Here is a 16,820-nt window from a genome sequence, read left to right as displayed (position 1 = left end):
AGACGATATGCATCTAGTATGGTTCTTGTGGTTTGAGGATTGTTACCATTATTATCATTGCGAGTAAATAATTTATTTATTTTTATATTATGTAGATCTGCTGCCTTTCTGTATTTGTCCTTTCAATTTCTGTTTTTTTTTTCCCCCCTTAAGCGGAATCCAAGGGATTGTATTAAACATTTTTTGAAAATTCTCTGAAAATCTTGGCGAAATTTAAAAGGTAAGATGTTTGTGCGCTTGTGTGAAAGTAGCATTGGGAGAGGTTTCTTCCCTTTTTTTTTTTTTTTTTTAAATATTGTGGATTTTAGAATAAGATTGTAGTAATCTTATTTAAGATTTTAGCGAATGAAGAAATCATATTCGATTTGACGGAATATATGCGACATGTCCTAAATCTCTTGCCATATGTCTACCTGAGGTCCAGAAACTTCCTTTTCTGATTCCATTTTGATTGTCCGGCTTTAGCTTTTAGGGGACTGCTACGCCTACCGATGGAGCTCCCGCTAGGCCTTTTTTTTTTTTTTTTTTTTTTTTTTTTTTTTTTTTTTTAAACATCATTTTTTTACACTTTTAAATATTTTTAAAAATTAAAAAATTTATAATATTATTAAATAATAATTTCTCAATAACTAATAAAAAAAAGGGAACTTTCTAGCGGGATCCCCGGCATTTTCCACTCATTGTCAGAGACTCGGAGGGACAATTTTAGCAAAGTTTTATCTGATTGGAATATAAATGATGAGATCTATCATAGTTTTTATGATGTGTTAGTAAATTTGTTCTCACCACAAATTATATTTTGCACCCTAAAATAATTACTATATTTATAATATTATAAATTAATAAGATTGGTAATTTGCAGCTTAAAGCAATACCCTTTTTTTTTTTTTTGTGGTCCTTCTCTTAAGGTACCCAAATTCATTTGTCATGAATTAGACTCGCAATTTGGTTAGTTTTCAATTGAAAAAAACGAAACCTCAGTTTCAGCACAAACTCTAATATACCTAAGATTTGGCTCAAATGGTAAAGAATTTGGTTTTGGTAGCTTGTTCCTCCTGCTTGATTCCTCTTAGATACAAATAATTTTTAAGAATTATAAGATTGAGAGAACATTTCCTTGAATTCCACAGAACATTTCAAGAAAGCTCTACTGAATAAATCCAGAGGCAGTTCAATAAAAGGGATTCTGTTGCAAAATCAGAAGTGGTCAGCCTACAAAAATCTGGCTTGATCTGGAGACCATCAATTAATTCCCAATTTTGGACCACCCACTCCTCATAGTCCTGAAATGATCATGGATCCAGATAGCATTGTCTCTCTTTAACTCTCTGTTAACCAACAAGATGGAATGACTTGTTAATCTTTATACACTTTGTAATTGGATTCCAAATGTCTCTCTCTGTCTTATAATGGAATGAAACTACAGAGTCCTGATTGATTTAAAACCTCGATGGATTGATTCTACGATGGTCTGGATTGTTCTCAGCCAAATCAGCATATGACAAATCCAGTCAAATCAGTAAATGACAAGACTTCCAATTGAAGGATTGTAGGCAAACTCTGGAAACTAAGCTAAACTACCAGAGCAATTTACCTGTGACCTAACTATTTTTTAGTAGAATTTGACAAGAATTCACTTTTTTTCTTGTTTAGTTAGTCACTTTTCAAAAGTATATATGATATAATAAACTCTCTAAATCTATTTCAATTTCTTTGAAATATTTATTTTAATTTAAATATAACATGACAATTTTTCTCGAATATAATGCCAACGTTAATATTCTTTCGACGGCCATATTTTTCTAAATGGACATAATATTCCAATGCGCGTATTCTTATAAGGAAAATTCTTACAAACCCAACATATTCTTCAACACCCGAGAGCTTGTGATGCACGAACCTCCGTATTCTCATTTAAGTGGCAGACGCATGAATCCATTAAGAGTCTTTAAAATATGTCACATGAATAAACATGGTTGGGGATGGCAATATCTATAAGATAAAAAGTAGTATTGATCAAATTTGAATGAGTTTTACTACGTACAAGTGAATTTGTATACCGATTTGCTTATCAATACTGCTACCTTCATATTTAAAATTTAAATTGATATAATTTTCATTAAAGTATGACTTTCTGACTAATTATATTAGATAGGTACGCATAATCGTTTACAAATATATTTTTATAATTTGAAGAACAAAGGTCAAGATTATAATGGATCATCAATTGGATTATTTGGATGCAGAGACCAAGAGACTAAGCTAAAAATTATTTTCTATGATTATATACCTAAAAATAGGCTAAGCTCTCCCTTTATAGAAAATAATGTATATGGTCAGCATGAGACTTGGTCTCTATTCTTCATAAGTAATTAATTGTTTTTGTCACAGAATAATAAATTATTAGTTAAACAAATAGTTTTCATCAGAGAATCTATGTTAATAGTATTTTTAGGGGACCTTTTGTTCTAATAGGGCCTCAGGTAATTATCCTAGTTTCTTCATTCTTGTACCTTCCAGCCGGCCCTGGTTTTCTGCTCTCAGGATGGATTAGAAATTTCAAGTTGACATGTGATTAGAATGTATCTGAAAAAGAACCAGCATATAAAAACATATAAATCTCATATTCCCTCCCCTTCAAGTGAAAGTTGGCCAAATATTTTTAAAAAAGTGAAATAGGGAACTAACCCAAAAGTATACTTTCAGACCTCTCTGGGAGCCATTTCTACAGTTCAACTCCTTTACAAAATTCTTTTGCTACCACATGCTCACTTGGGGGTCCTTAAATTCAAGACTGAGGAAACTGGGTTTCATTGATTCTTGGACTGTAAAAGTAAGTGGAAAACAGAATAAAATAATTTCATCTGTAATGGAAATCTGTTTATCAGTTGCATCCTTGAGTATTCATGATGCTGAGGATGGCCATGAAAATGCAATATTCATCCAAGGAAATAATGTTTCTAATGGTCTTGGTTCTCTTTACTCTAAGCAAGGTAGCAAAGGACTAAACCAAGATGCAGCTAATCTTTACCAGGTTTGTCTACGGTTTCTGATCTATGGTCCTTGTTTTTACAAACTGCTTGGATTGAGATTGAATTGGATTTTCATTCCCTTGAGAAAGAGATTACTTCTATAGTTTGTTTCTCTTACATGAATTGGCTTTAGAGTTTTCATTTTTCATTTTCTTTTGCAAAATCAAACAAATAGGAAATAAAGGTTTAAACAAATGTGTACTAATGTTATTTGGATCCTTCATCGAAATGGCTCTTTTTTCTTTTTTCATAATTTAGGGTTATGGAGTGGATGATGGAGCTCTGTGTGGTGTTTTTGATGGGCATGGGAAGAATGGTCAAGTAGTGAGCGAGCTTGTATGTAACCAGCTGCCTTCACTCTTACTTAGCCTAAAGAATGCTCTCTCAAAGGTTAATTTTTATATGTGGAAAGGGGCTTGTATCAGTGTCTTCGAGTTGATGGATAAGGATATAGAGCTTCAAGAGATTTTGGACTGCTCTTTTAGTGGAACCACTGCTGTTGTTGCCATAAGACAAGGAAAAGAGACTAAGCACATATGAACAAGTTATTTTTGGTTTGTTTTGTATTTAAATTGATTTGGAGAAGTAATTTATCTTTATTTTTCTATGTTTTGTTTTGGATGATTGAAATTTTAAGCAAGGCCAAGATCTTGTTATAGCTAACCTTGGGGACTCGAGGGCTGTTTTGGGGAAACTTACCAAGAATGGGGTTGAGACTATTCAGTTAACCAAAGACTTGCCTGGCTGTTTTGGCTTCCGGGAAGCCAGGCTTGCCTTGTAAGAGCTTATTTCCTTATGTTGGTACCTGTCATTTTCATCCACCTTGTTACTACTAAATTCCCTTATTTCAAGTGGATTCCCACATTAGTGAATGACCAATTTCCATTTTGATATAGTTGAAGCAGAAAGAATAAGGAACTGCAATGGTCGGGTGGCTGCACTAAACCATGAACCGCACGTCCAACGGGTATGGCTGCCCCATGAGGACACTCAGGGCCTTGCCATGTCATGAGCTTTCGGAGACTTCATACTCAAAGACCATATCATTGCCATCTCGGAAATCAAGTATCACCGCCTAACTTCCGACGACCAATTCATAATTCTTGCAACTGATGGGGTAAAGGCCATACGAATGAAATGTTCCTTTTTACATATTCAAAAATGTTCATACTGCTTTCATTTTATATCTGGGATCAAGAACCTCAGGAATAACATCTAAAAAAGGGGGTCTAATGAAAAATGTAGGTTTGTGATGTTCTTAGTAATGATCAAGTTGCATCCATTGTGTGGGAAGCAGAGAGTGAACAAGCAGCAGCAAGAGTGGTGGTGGAGTAGGGCTGTTCAATCGGGCCGGATTTTATTCGACCCGGCCCGGAATCCGGTATAGGTTCCGATTTTCGACCCGGGTCAAATTCAGGCCGGCATCCGGATTCGAAAAACCCGATTAATCCGGTCCGGGTACTGGATTTTAAATCCGGATCCGGGTTTAAAACTCGGTACTCGGGTGTTATAAACTAAAGAAACAAAACCCTAGCTGCGCCCCCCCCCGCCCCCCCAATTTCAGATTTCCCCCCCTCTCTCTCAGTCTCTGCTTTGCCATGCGACCTCCTTCGCCTCCCTCCCCCAGTTTCCTCTCTCTCTCTCTCTCTCTCTTCAAGCGCTAGCACTTTTGTCTTGTACGGAACCCAAATTTGATCACGTGGCTCACTGGTCATCTCCTTTTGATCGCGCGGTTTGCCGAATGGTGGAAGTGCTTTCGGATCCAAGGTTTCCATTTGGGTATGTTTTCTTTCTTCCCTCTTGTGTTATCTATTTGTTGATTTTGAGTTTTTTTTTTTATATTTTTTTTATGAGAATGTTTGAATGTTTGAATATTTTTATGTAGATTTGTTTGTGTTTGAGTATTTTTATGTAGATTTGTTTGAATGTTTGGGTATTTTTATGTAGATTTGTTCTCATGCACAACGAATTTCAGGATTAGGGTTTCACCAGTCGGCACTTCTTCTCTGCTTCCAGCTCTCGATCCCTTTGCTATAGTCGAGGAAACTGCCACTCAGCCACCATGGGGTGAGTATTTTACTTTCCTCTTAACTATTTTCTTGCTAAAATTTCTCGACAATCTTCACTAGTTTTTTTTTCTTATATTATTCCTGCATCTTTTTAGTTATGGTTTTTTATTGTTGGGTTGAAGGTACTCAGTAAATTGAAATAAAGCGTATAGTGCGTTAGCTTTGCGTTCTAAGCAACCAAAAATTTATTCAGATTGTATTTTTATCTCTTTTTTTTATTTAACTTTGTAGATAGTTGTTTTTTAGTTTTTTATTTAACTATAAATTACTTAATAAAGGGATTTTTCTTCTTATTATATATTGCCTTTTTTTTTCCTCTGTTTGGGTTTTCTAGAAATAGAGGTGAGTTCAATGATGTCAAGAACTATAATTTTTCACCATTGTTGTTTAAGAATAGAAAATGAAAGAGACAATGACCTGTTTAAATAAGTGTAATTCTGCTGTTTTGATTTTTGTTTTTTTTTTAAAAAAAAGGGTATAGTTGTTATGGTAGTTACTGGGATTTTTTTTTTAATGTATTAGTTGAGTTAGTGCATTCTTTATTGATTATACTCACCATAACAGACTTGGGTAATGGTTTTTTTTTTTTTTTTTTCCTTTTTAGTTTGGAAACAATTTGAATTGGCGTAATGCATTCTTTGGAGAGACATTTTTTATGCTTCCATTTGCTGTTTTGGGTTTTGTGATTAAGCCTTTACAATTAAGAAGGGAAAAGTTTCTTATGGTTTGGATACTTCTAGTCCATGTTAACATTTACACAAAGGGTATAAACACAAACAGGGGCCAATAATCAACAGGTCCATAACTATTTAAAAGGAGAAATTTGCTGTGTTTGGGTGTGGGATTCTTCCTATTTTTTTCACTTTTTTCTGTTAAACCACTGGAATTGCGATATTTTTCTACTTGTGTCAATCCTAAGTTATCAATTTTCTCCGTTGCCAAATCTGAAAATAGAATCCAAGTCTCAAGAATTGTTCAAAGTAGGGTCTTGTCCTCTTTAATGGGTAAAGAAATTTTCTAAGCTATTACTATTGATATGAACGAAAAGTTGGGGGGGGGGGGGGGGAAGATTCTCCTTGTTACTATGCATGGTCTGAATCAAAAGCATAAATATTCATTGTTTCAATCGACAACAGATACTCCTTATATGGAGTATTGTGTAATAACCTCCCCGTTTTATTTTATTTTTCATTGTTTCATAATTGTTTTTCTCATATAATCTGTAAATGTTAAGTGTTTTCAAGAGTTAGTAATAGACCAATAAGGATATATAAAAGTAAGGACTTATCATATTCAACTATTTAACATTCATGTGTCTCAGATCAGAAAGAAAGGAAAGATTTTTATAGATATATGTTGAAAGTGAGAGTTTGGGTAACTTGAAGTAGACAGATTTTCCTGATTTTTTTATTTTTTGTTGCAAAAAATAGTTACTTGTTCCTACAAATGTAGAGACTCACATGAACAACTGAATTTGTGGTTCATAAATACTATGCAGAGAAAAAAAAATAAACTGTAATTTTACCAATGTTCATTAGTTCTTTATGGGATTGCACCATGTATCATACAGTAAGTACTCTAAACTAGTTTTTTCTTCTCTGTTTTTGCATCTATATGGTCTGATTGGTTTAATTTGCTGATGAAAACTGATTTTCCGATTGTGTATAATGGTTTTTTCCCTTAAACTTATTAAAAAAAAAAACCACACAAATTTATTTTTAGTGGCATGTATCATACATGACACGAGTAGATTCAATTGTGTAACAAGGCTGTCCAATTGATTGGCTTGATAACCTATTCAATTGTGTAATTTTCTGCTACATGATGTGTTTGGAAAACAGATATTATCCAATATATATTATAGTTGCTCTGTATCTGGAGATCATTCTCTTACTCTTTCCTACCAGCCTATACTTGATTAGGAAATACACTAATCCTCATCTACAACATACTTGAAAAGGTAAAAATGGCAGCCTACAGGAGCTGGATTTGCTCCCTTTAAGATTCATTTCTGATAGAAAAAGGTCTAATCCCACCAGTAATATTGTTCAACATGATCATAGAATCAGTTCGATTATACCAATCGGTAATATTTTTAATGTGATTTCCTTTGTGGTAGTAAATGATCTCTCTTTGCATTTTTATATTATGTGGTTATAACTTTTTAAACCCTTATGCTAATCATATCAAAAGTGGTGGCTTGTTTATGTTTTTCTTTTGATGAACTACAGGTGGATAGCAGATCAAAATGGGACTATTTTCATGATGATAGCAAATCCAAGTCCTTCTGGGGTGATGTAGTAAATTAGTTCATGTTTGTTGTTGTGCATTAGAGTTTAATTAAAACAATGTATGTGTTTTGTATTGTTCTAAGCAAATTTGTTCAGACAATGTAATATGTAGTGGGTTTTTTTTTTTTTTTACATGCATTTAGTTATAAAGTTCATTAGTTGTTTATAGCCTTAGTTATTCTTAACATAAATCTAGTTTTTCATTTTGATATTTTTAATCATTATGGACAATGATAAATATAGAGTTTTATATAACAAAAAATTTTTGCTTTTCAACATTATTTCTTGAAAAAGTTGTAATAAAATATAGGATTTTTTATAAAAATATTTTCTTGCAAAATCAATAATAACATACAGACTTAAAAAAAATTAAAAAAAAAACCCGAGTTCAACCTGGAATCCAGAATCCAATTTTTTTAAAATCCGGATACATCCGGGGTTTTGGACCGGATCTGATCTGGCTTAACTCAAGTGGGGTTTCGGCCCAAATTTGAGACCCGGGTTGCAGCCCGAGTGTACTCGGGTTCCCGGGTTGGAACCCGGATGAACAGTCCTATGGTGGAGGCAGCTACCATTGCATGGAAAAAGAAGTCCCCTCCTGCAGAAGTAGATGACTGCAGTGTGGTTTGCCTCTTTTTGCAAAAGAAGCATCATGTTGTGGCAGTGGACACTTGAGCTACAAACATTTTCTTGATGAAATTTAGAGTTATTTTGTTTGACACTCAATATTTTTTAAGATTTGGTAGCCACAAATCCATGTACATTCAAAAGAGTATTTTAAAAAAAAAAAAAACTTAATGATTAAGAAAGTGTTTTTAAATGAGCTTGTGAATTTTTTATTTATTTTTATTTTTAAAGTTATTTGAAGTGATTTGCTTGAAAGAAAAACACACTAAAAATAAAAACATTTGCATTTATCTATAGAACTTCTCAGGACATCTCTGAGTCTAACTAGCAGTTCTCTTGTTAATAATTGAACAACTCAATCACACCCGGTCAGTTTTTTTGGCAAATACACCAAATTTGTTTTTTTTGTTTTTTGTTTTTGGCAAAAAGTAAATTTGAGTCACAATATTGGAAACTAACAATTTTTGTTACCACCTAAAAGTAAATATGAACTCAATATAAGTTCACAAATTAAGATTAAAGAGTTCAATTGATTTAACTATTTGAATTAAATTATGTCTAATCTATATGCTATTTGGACTTAATTAATTACCGAATTCCACATAAAATTATAGTATATATTAGTTATAAATCAAATTGAGAAGTGTTACAGATACAAAATGATTATACAAAAATAAATTTATAAATTGACAAAATTTCATATGAATCTTTAAATCTATATTATAATAAAAAAAACTTTACAATATAATATATCACATCAAAACATATTAATTTATAAATTTATTTTTATATAATTAAAGTATCTCACGGACTAAAAACCATGAAAATGTAGTCTGTTAAACCCAGCCTAAAGCCCAATTTTAGGAACCAAAGCCCAGCCCATGTACCCAAAAAAACCCTAAAAAATATCTCTAATTTTCCCTCTCTCTCTCTCTCTCTCTCTCTCTCTCTCTCTCTCTCTCTCTCTCTCTCTCTCTCTCTCCGTGCGCAAACCCAAAATGTTGCCCCACATCTCTCTTCCTACTCGTGCCACCCGCTCTGTGTCACAATCCACGAACGAAGTACATGGGCCATGGGCCTTGGGCCAATTTTATTTCATTTACAACTTCATTGATTTTGATTCAGCATGTTATGTGAACTATAATATAGTTAGTGGGCCTAGGCCCTTAATTTATTTTCTTTATATACTTTTAGTTTTGGTAGCCTGGGCCAATGTAAGGGGCATCTCGTTTATGTACAAGCCAAGGGCTTTAGGGTTCATCATTCAGAAACTTAAATGAAAATCTTATTTTTCTTTCTCTTCATCATCTTCTTCCTCTTTTCTATGAAGGTGCTCTCCTAGAAGTGAGTAATTTCAGTATATTTTTCCTTAAATAATTCAAGATGTATTACAAAGTTGTATCAGAAAGATGTGATTTCAATCTATGAAAATTGATGAAATTCTCTCAAAATTACTCAAAATCAAGGAGCTAGTTGAACAATCACGACAACATTATGAAGTTATATAGTAGACATTCAAAGTTAATAGGAACAACTTTGAAGATTTTAAGCATAACTTTAAAGAAGATTTCACCTATCTAAAACGTCAACGTTGTGCGCTGCAGGAAGAAGAACATGCAACAACGGTGGAAGAAAAAAAGGAAGTCAATCCTAAAGAGATTCCTCTTCCTCCTATTCCGATTAATTCCTTTAGAAATCAGAAACTATTTTCTCAGTTCTCATATCTCCATCTCTTTCTTTTGTTTCCTTTTTTTTTTACACCTCTCTTAGAGAGTCAGAAATCCTTTCCTCTTTTCTTCCTTTCCGTTGGTCATCTTTAGTAGTAACTACACACTGGCCATAAAAGGAGAAGGCCTAGCCATCAGTATTCCCCCTAAACCTCCTCCACCTACTGAAGGCAGCGCTGCTTCTTGATGCCTACAACAATCGACAACCATATAGATCTTCATAGAAACCCCAACCAGTAAGATCACTACCCTCGAGATTGAGTCATTCGATTCCATAGACAATGTGAGGCTTCAGATCCAGAACATGGAGGTAAATCTGCCCAACCAAAAATGCCTTATCTTTGTTAAAAGGTTGAGTGAGCAGTGTTGAACCCTATCTGTGGTGCAACAGTACACGATGGAGCCGCTAGTGGTTGTGAATTAGCACCTATGCTCAACTGAAGCTCGGCTGCGGTGGCTTCACTTCTTTCATTTCAATTAATGTGAACCTAGGTAAAAACACTTGGATATCTTACTACCTCAAGGGATTTATTATACCCCAAGGATTTCTGAAAGAGATGGCTCAAGTTATAGCAAAGCCCAAATTAGTTCTCTCATGAATCTCTATGATTTTTCTTCTCTCAAATTGCAATTTTTTGTTGTTTTCGTTTATCTTTCTACGAGTATTTTTTGGTGATTTAGCCATGGCAAAGGGTGGGGGTCCAGTGATTGGTATTGACTTGGGGACAACAACCTCATGTGTGGGTGTTTGGCAACATCACCGCGAAGAGATCATAGCCAATGACCAAAGTAATAGGACGACATCATCCTATGGGCTTGCACTAACACTGAACATTTGATTGGCGATACACATTCGGCAGAAAAATCAGAAAAGGGTGAGAACAATGTTGTTAGTGCACACAGTAGAACCGACCCCATCTCCATTGATTTTGCCTTAATCAAAGGTAAGCATAGTTGTACAAGTTTTGCGCCTAACATGTTTGATGAGATGTAGCAAGAGACCCTTGTTGATTGGAATTAAATGATCCTTGGGTACACAGGGTTGACAATTTTTATTGTCTTGGCAATGTGTGGTGGCATTGCCTTTGCTTGTGTTAGATAGCCGATTATCACTGGAAATTTGTTAACGGAATCATTGATTGGACATGGAGGGTTTAACTTTGCTAGCAATTTGTTCATAATAAGGGATCAGCTGAAATGTGATTCAGGAAAATGGAAACGTGCATATATGGCTGAGTCATCTTGTTGAATGTCTTACTTCTAATTATAATATTAAGATGAAAAATATTTCCTCAAGGACCAGCTGCATAATCCCTGAGATCCTCATGTTTGATTATTTTGAAAGATGTCTTTTAAGAAATTCAACCAATAAAGGATTTCAAAGGAGTGGAGATTTGACCACAACATCATTTCAATTTTAGAGCAGCATGTCCCAAATTGCTTCCGATTATAAATGTTTTGCTTTCAATAATATATTCCTTTCCTCTTCCAAAAAATTTGAACTTAGTGGTTTTGTTGAGCCTCTTGAGAACTTGCATTAGTTGGCAGTGAAAGCCAAGACAGAGAAAACTCAAATTGTTGGAACTACATATCTTCTTGGTGAATTTAGTGCTCCGCAAACTTTGGCCTAGGAAAGTCTAGATAAACTTGGGCAGAGGTTTTGGGTAGTGTTGTGGGTTCCACAGTTACATTTTTTCTAGATGATTGAAAGATTGACATTTGTGATAGAGTTGGTTGTTGACTCTAGGTTGATTATTGGGGGTATACCACTCTGATTTCCAAGAAATTTTATTTGGTTATTTCCTACCTAATGAACCGCTTGGCGAGAAATGCAGAATGTTGGAGTTGGATATTAGTTTACTAATACAACACAATTGCGTGTGAGGGTCGAGAAATTGGCAAAATTACAATATCTTAAGAACAAAGATTTCAAGGATCGTGCTCTGTTATATAGGACATTGAATAGATTTCAAGTGTTGTTTGGTCTTTTTATAATTAACAGGGATGAAAAGGATAAACTTTTGGTGACTTTGCTTGCACGGAAATTTCAAGAAGAAAAGGACAAGGCAAACGCTTTGAAGAAGACTTACGCTTTAATGAAGTGAAATAAGCTAGAGCTGGCCATTGCTTATTTTTGGCTTGGAGGTGATACTTATTCAGATCTCAATGTTTGCTCAAAGAACCATGGGGATGAACAGCTTGCCTAGCAATTCTCATCTTGTTGAGGAGCATGGTGAACTATTACAATATCATCTAATAACAAGTTTTTACTTCCATTAGCCATTGAGTGACACTTATCAGGCTCCCATGTGCAAGTTAATGGTCGGTACTACAACAGCTAAAAGAACCGTTGCTCTAAAGTAGGAACCATTCTTGTATGTGGGTGATGTTATGAATAGAATGATTCTTATCCATGTTACCTTAATCGAGGCCATATGCTTGTAACAGCTACTTTTGGTGGGCAACCAGTGAAACAAAAATACAAAATTTACTAATTGCTATGTTCAGCAAACCACTTCTGTGACGCCCTCAAATTCCATTTGGGATCGAACGGACATTTGAAGCGTCGAGACATGCAACACAAGGTTACCTGCCCCCGTTCATGAAATATAAGATGCAATGTTCCTAACATGCATCTAACAATATGCAATATTTGCAGCGGATAAATTTTTTTTTCTTAGCAATACTATGCACCAAATTGAAAATATCTCAAATGCTTAAAACATATTTCATACATAAAAACCTATTGAACAACTAAGATCACAACACTAGTCCAAAATAGTTATGATCCAAAAGTACTGGAGATGCAACTCCATCATACAAGTAGTAATTTAACTACTATATTAACATTAACGACGCACTGTCGTTCAGTCGACTGTGTCTAGTTGGTCAGCTCCTGATCTTCCTTCAGGTCCTGTAACAAGATCTATCATTCGGGGGGAATGGTAGTTGGAACTACCACAGTGAGATTTGATTACAAATCTCAGCAAGTTAACAAAAAACTTCCACACATGCTAATGATGCATGGATGACAGTAAAAGCATAAATGCATAATCAAATTCATAAGTAATTAAAGCATAACTTAGCGTACAATATAGCATAATTGACATAACTTAAATTGAAACATTAACTGAACTTGACTTGACATGAATTTGATCTGAAACTTGACTTAGTATGAACTTACTCTGAAACTTGAATTAACATGAAAAATACATACTCCACAGTTGTTGTGGCCCTATGTATTCTACGTGTAAATATATACTCCACAGTTGTTGTGACCCCATGTATTCTACATAAACTTGACTTAACATAAAAAATACATACTCCACAGTTGTTATGGCCCCATGTATTCTACGCAAACTTGACTTAACATGAAAAATACATACTCTACAGTTGTTGTGGCTCCATGTATTCTACACATCACAATGCAGTTAAATACATACTCCACAGTTGTTGTGGCCCCATGTATTCTACACAAACTGAATGTACTCAAGATGAAACGTGACTGGAATACGAAAGGACTGGAGCCCTGACGTAACATAACGTGATTTGAACATAACTTGAAATACATAACCAACTTGAGATAGAAACATTTCGTAACATGGCATAACATATAATAGACAACATATTTAACATGACATACTTGTAATGTACAATAATACATGACAAAATATATTATGTAACAGATAAAAATTGATGACAGAATAAATTCTGTATAATAGACAATTACGTGATAACTTGGCATGACATGACATATATGATAACATACATACATACACTGTAGTTCCTTTACTTAGCACACATACACAGGAGACTGCTAGTAAGTTAAAAGCTAACTTACCTCGATCTCCGTATTTCTTATAAAATTTCAAGTGCGATCACGAGGAACTGTAATTAGTGATTCTAAAAGTTAGAATTAAATTACTAATAATTTGAAATATGGAAAATACTAACTTAAAGAGTAAAATTTTCATTTTACTCTCTACATGTGGGAAAATGACCGTTTTACCCATAACTTAAGGATTTTGCATACTAACTCCAAAAGTTTTCAAAATTTACATTCCTCATGTAAATTTTGTCCTAAACTTAAATATCAATTCAGAAAAATTTAAAACAAAACACAACTATGAAAAATATACCATGGCCAAAACATCCATAGGCCATTTCCCTTGATTTTTATTGCAATTCTTTCCAACTTCAAAACTCATGATTAAACTAAAATTTTGCAACAAACATCTTCCAATCCTAAGTTCAAAACCATACTTAAAACATCCATTTAGAAAAAGCTAATAATTAATACCAAACTTTTTTTGTAAAAAGATCCAAGCACTTGAATCACAAGTTTTGACCTTAAATCAAAACATCTCCAAGAATTTCAAAAATCAAATCTTACTTCTAACATATTCATAATATCATCCTAACATCAACCATACTTTAAATCATCAAACTAAAGTCACCAAAATCACAAAATAACATTTGGAGTTTTTGGTTTTACACTTAGTCCAAAAACAGAAACTTTTTCCTCAACTAGTTTTGATAAATCTCTTGATCTATTACTTATAAATATATGATTTTCAAACCAAACCATCACATGGTTTAAAAAGATGTCCTAAAATATATATAAGCTTCTAATTCAAGATCACATGGTTAGAAATTAACCAAAACATAAATTTAGCCAAGAATATCCACACTTTGGCTTATCTGAATATCTCTTTGCATAAAATTTCATATCTTTGAAACTAACATCAAATATTTTCAAAATAATAATATAACATGTATATAAGATGCTTAGGATCCTCCAATAAAATTATCAAAGTCATTAGAATAGGTTTAGACCACCAAAGAGTTAAACTTTCTCAAAACAGAAACTGTTTTTCTTTTTCCAGTTTCTAAGTTTCTAAATCTAAGAAAATCTTTCATCAAAACCTTTAATCATGCAAAATTCCTCAACCAATAGTCACATATACATGTTAACAATACTCCATAAAAAGTTCGGACCAATATCTATCCATTAGCTTGGTCAAAAACTCCAAACTATAACATATTCTCCAATTTATCTCCCAGAATGACCTTTCTATAGTTTATATAATATTTGACTGAGCAAATGATCTTCAAATGGGGCAAATAGGATATCCATGTAAACTAGACTAAAAAAGGAACAACTTATATGAAGGAGACTTTATGATAAAATACTTACAAAAGTTTCGAAATGGGCGTGCAAAAGAACTCCTAAAAGCTGTCCGAGAGAAAGTATTTGATATTCTTTTGAAGGAACGTGTAAATGAAGATAAGTTTGTAGGTGATGGCTAGAGCTACTTATGGACGAGATAAGGAAGATGATAAGGCTGGAGTTGAGAGTTGAGTGTAGTTTTCTCCTATCCAAAATATCTATAAAAGATTATCTCATAATATTCTATCCAATAATATCTACAAAAATCAACTTAAGATATTTTTATCTAATAATATCTATAAAAATCAACTCAAAATATTTTTACCCAATAATATTCACGAAAATTACCTCAAGATATTTCTTTTTATTTTTATTTTTATCCAATAATATCCACAAAATCAGATTAGGCTATTTTTCAAAAATGGAGAGTATACTTGGAAGAGTAAGGTGGCTAAAATCTTTCCATGTGTCCTATTAAAACTTTCTAACTATCTCCAATAATCGAAACCTACTTCTGATACCATAGTGAGTAATAACATCAACTATACGATTAATAGATTAGTGAAAACTTATCGGGTCTTTACGAGATTCCTAAAACCAATAGAAATTTCACCGTTAAATTTATAGCGGGCTGTTACAACTCCTTTGTGTAGTGGGTCTAAAAAATGCTTTGCAAAAACATGGTGTGGCTATTGAGATAAGGAAAATCTTCATTTTTGACCTTGGTGGTGGGACAATTGTGGGCAATGATCTCGCAACTTGTGGACAAGGTGCTCTATTGCACTTCTCATGGCAAAACCATCGCGAGCCTCATCACAACTACCACCAGCCATTGATTTAGGCTCAATCACCCCAAATTCACCACACTCCCTCCACAGTCCAAATCTAAGCCCTCCCTACTCTCATCTTTCGATCTTGTCCTCCATTTGATATCACTCCCCCGCACTCTCTCTCTCTCTCTCTCGCAGCTATTGTCGACCACCTCAGAGAGCCACCATGCAGAGGAGAAACCGAGCTAAGCCCTACACTGCATCAATCCAACTCAAATTTGTCAAGGATCTTTGCCAGCCTCTCCAATTTGTCGTCGCACAACTTCCTTGCCCTCACTGCATTGTCGTCGATTTTCTTTTCCAAATTTGTCACATTTAGCCTCCTCCCCTCCAGATGCTACCCTGATAAGCTTCTTTGCCTCCCTGTCATTTTATTTTCTAATTTACATACAAAATCCAATTTTACTATATGCCCCTTTGTGCAGCAACCCATACCACATAAATTCTCTCTCAATTCAAGAGGAACCTCCACGATCGGCGATTTAGGACTCAATGCCTTGTATCATCTAGAATTCCCCATCTACGTTGTAAGTAAATGCCTAGACTGACCCTTGAAATACTAACATGAAAAAATCATTAAATTTATTTGTTGTAGTTGTATTGTAAATGATAAAGTGGCCGAGGGCATGTGGAGCATTGGTGTAGTTGGTGATAAGTTGTTGGCTGAGAATCGGATGAAGCGTTGAGAATTGCGTGTAGTTGTGAAATTGTAAAACTATGAAATTGTGTGCTACACTATTTGTTTGCCATACTTTGCTGTGTCATATCATCCAATATCTACATGTTGCATGCTTGCATGTTATTTATTGCATATCAATAAATTGTATTAATTGTGCTCTATTCTATGTTTGTGTTAGAAACTTGGAAAATTGTGATTTTAGTGTCAAAAGATTAAAAATGTGTTTGTGGATATGTGTATGTATATTATGACCCTAAGTCGAGATGAGACATTATCTCGGTGGAACTCCATTGATCGCTCGGAAGTATATAAAACTGAGGGACGTCTCCTGAGTTATTGACGGGCAACAGCGAGCTTAGACGAGACTGCAAAGCTCTTATGCTGACTTTGTGGCC

At 34.2% G+C, this 16,820-nt stretch overlaps 1 protein-coding gene across 1 annotated transcript; it reads left to right on the top strand.

Moving 5' to 3' along the window:
* The first annotated feature begins 2,467 nt into the window (after positions 1–2,467).
* Positions 2,468–4,194, top strand: LOC122299811 (probable protein phosphatase 2C 72). Its single transcript, XM_043110268.1, has 2 exons — positions 2,468–3,034; positions 3,291–4,194. The coding sequence occupies exons 1-2, from the start codon at positions 2,765–2,767 to the stop codon at positions 3,570–3,572; spliced, it is 552 nt and encodes a 183-aa protein (XP_042966202.1). The 5' UTR covers positions 2,468–2,764; the 3' UTR covers positions 3,573–4,194.
* The last annotated feature ends 12,626 nt before the right edge of the window (positions 4,195–16,820 follow it).

The sequence above is a fragment of the Carya illinoinensis genome, chromosome 16, assembly GCF_018687715.1.
Source record: "Carya illinoinensis cultivar Pawnee chromosome 16, C.illinoinensisPawnee_v1, whole genome shotgun sequence".
NCBI lineage: Eukaryota > Viridiplantae > Streptophyta > Magnoliopsida > Fagales > Juglandaceae > Carya > Carya illinoinensis.
This window is presented reverse-complemented; position numbering and strand designations above follow the sequence as displayed.

What these genes read in the sequence shown, in the direction of transcription:
- LOC122299811 (XM_043110268.1), top strand. Translation starts at nt 2,765, where the DNA reads ATGCTCACTTGGGGGTCCTTAAATTCAAGACTGAGGAAACTGGGTTTC. An exon ending in ATGCAGCTAATCTTTACCAG is followed by an intron (nt 3,035 to 3,290) that starts GTTTGTCTACGG and finishes TTCATAATTTAG; the next exon opens with GGTTATGGAGTGGATGATGG.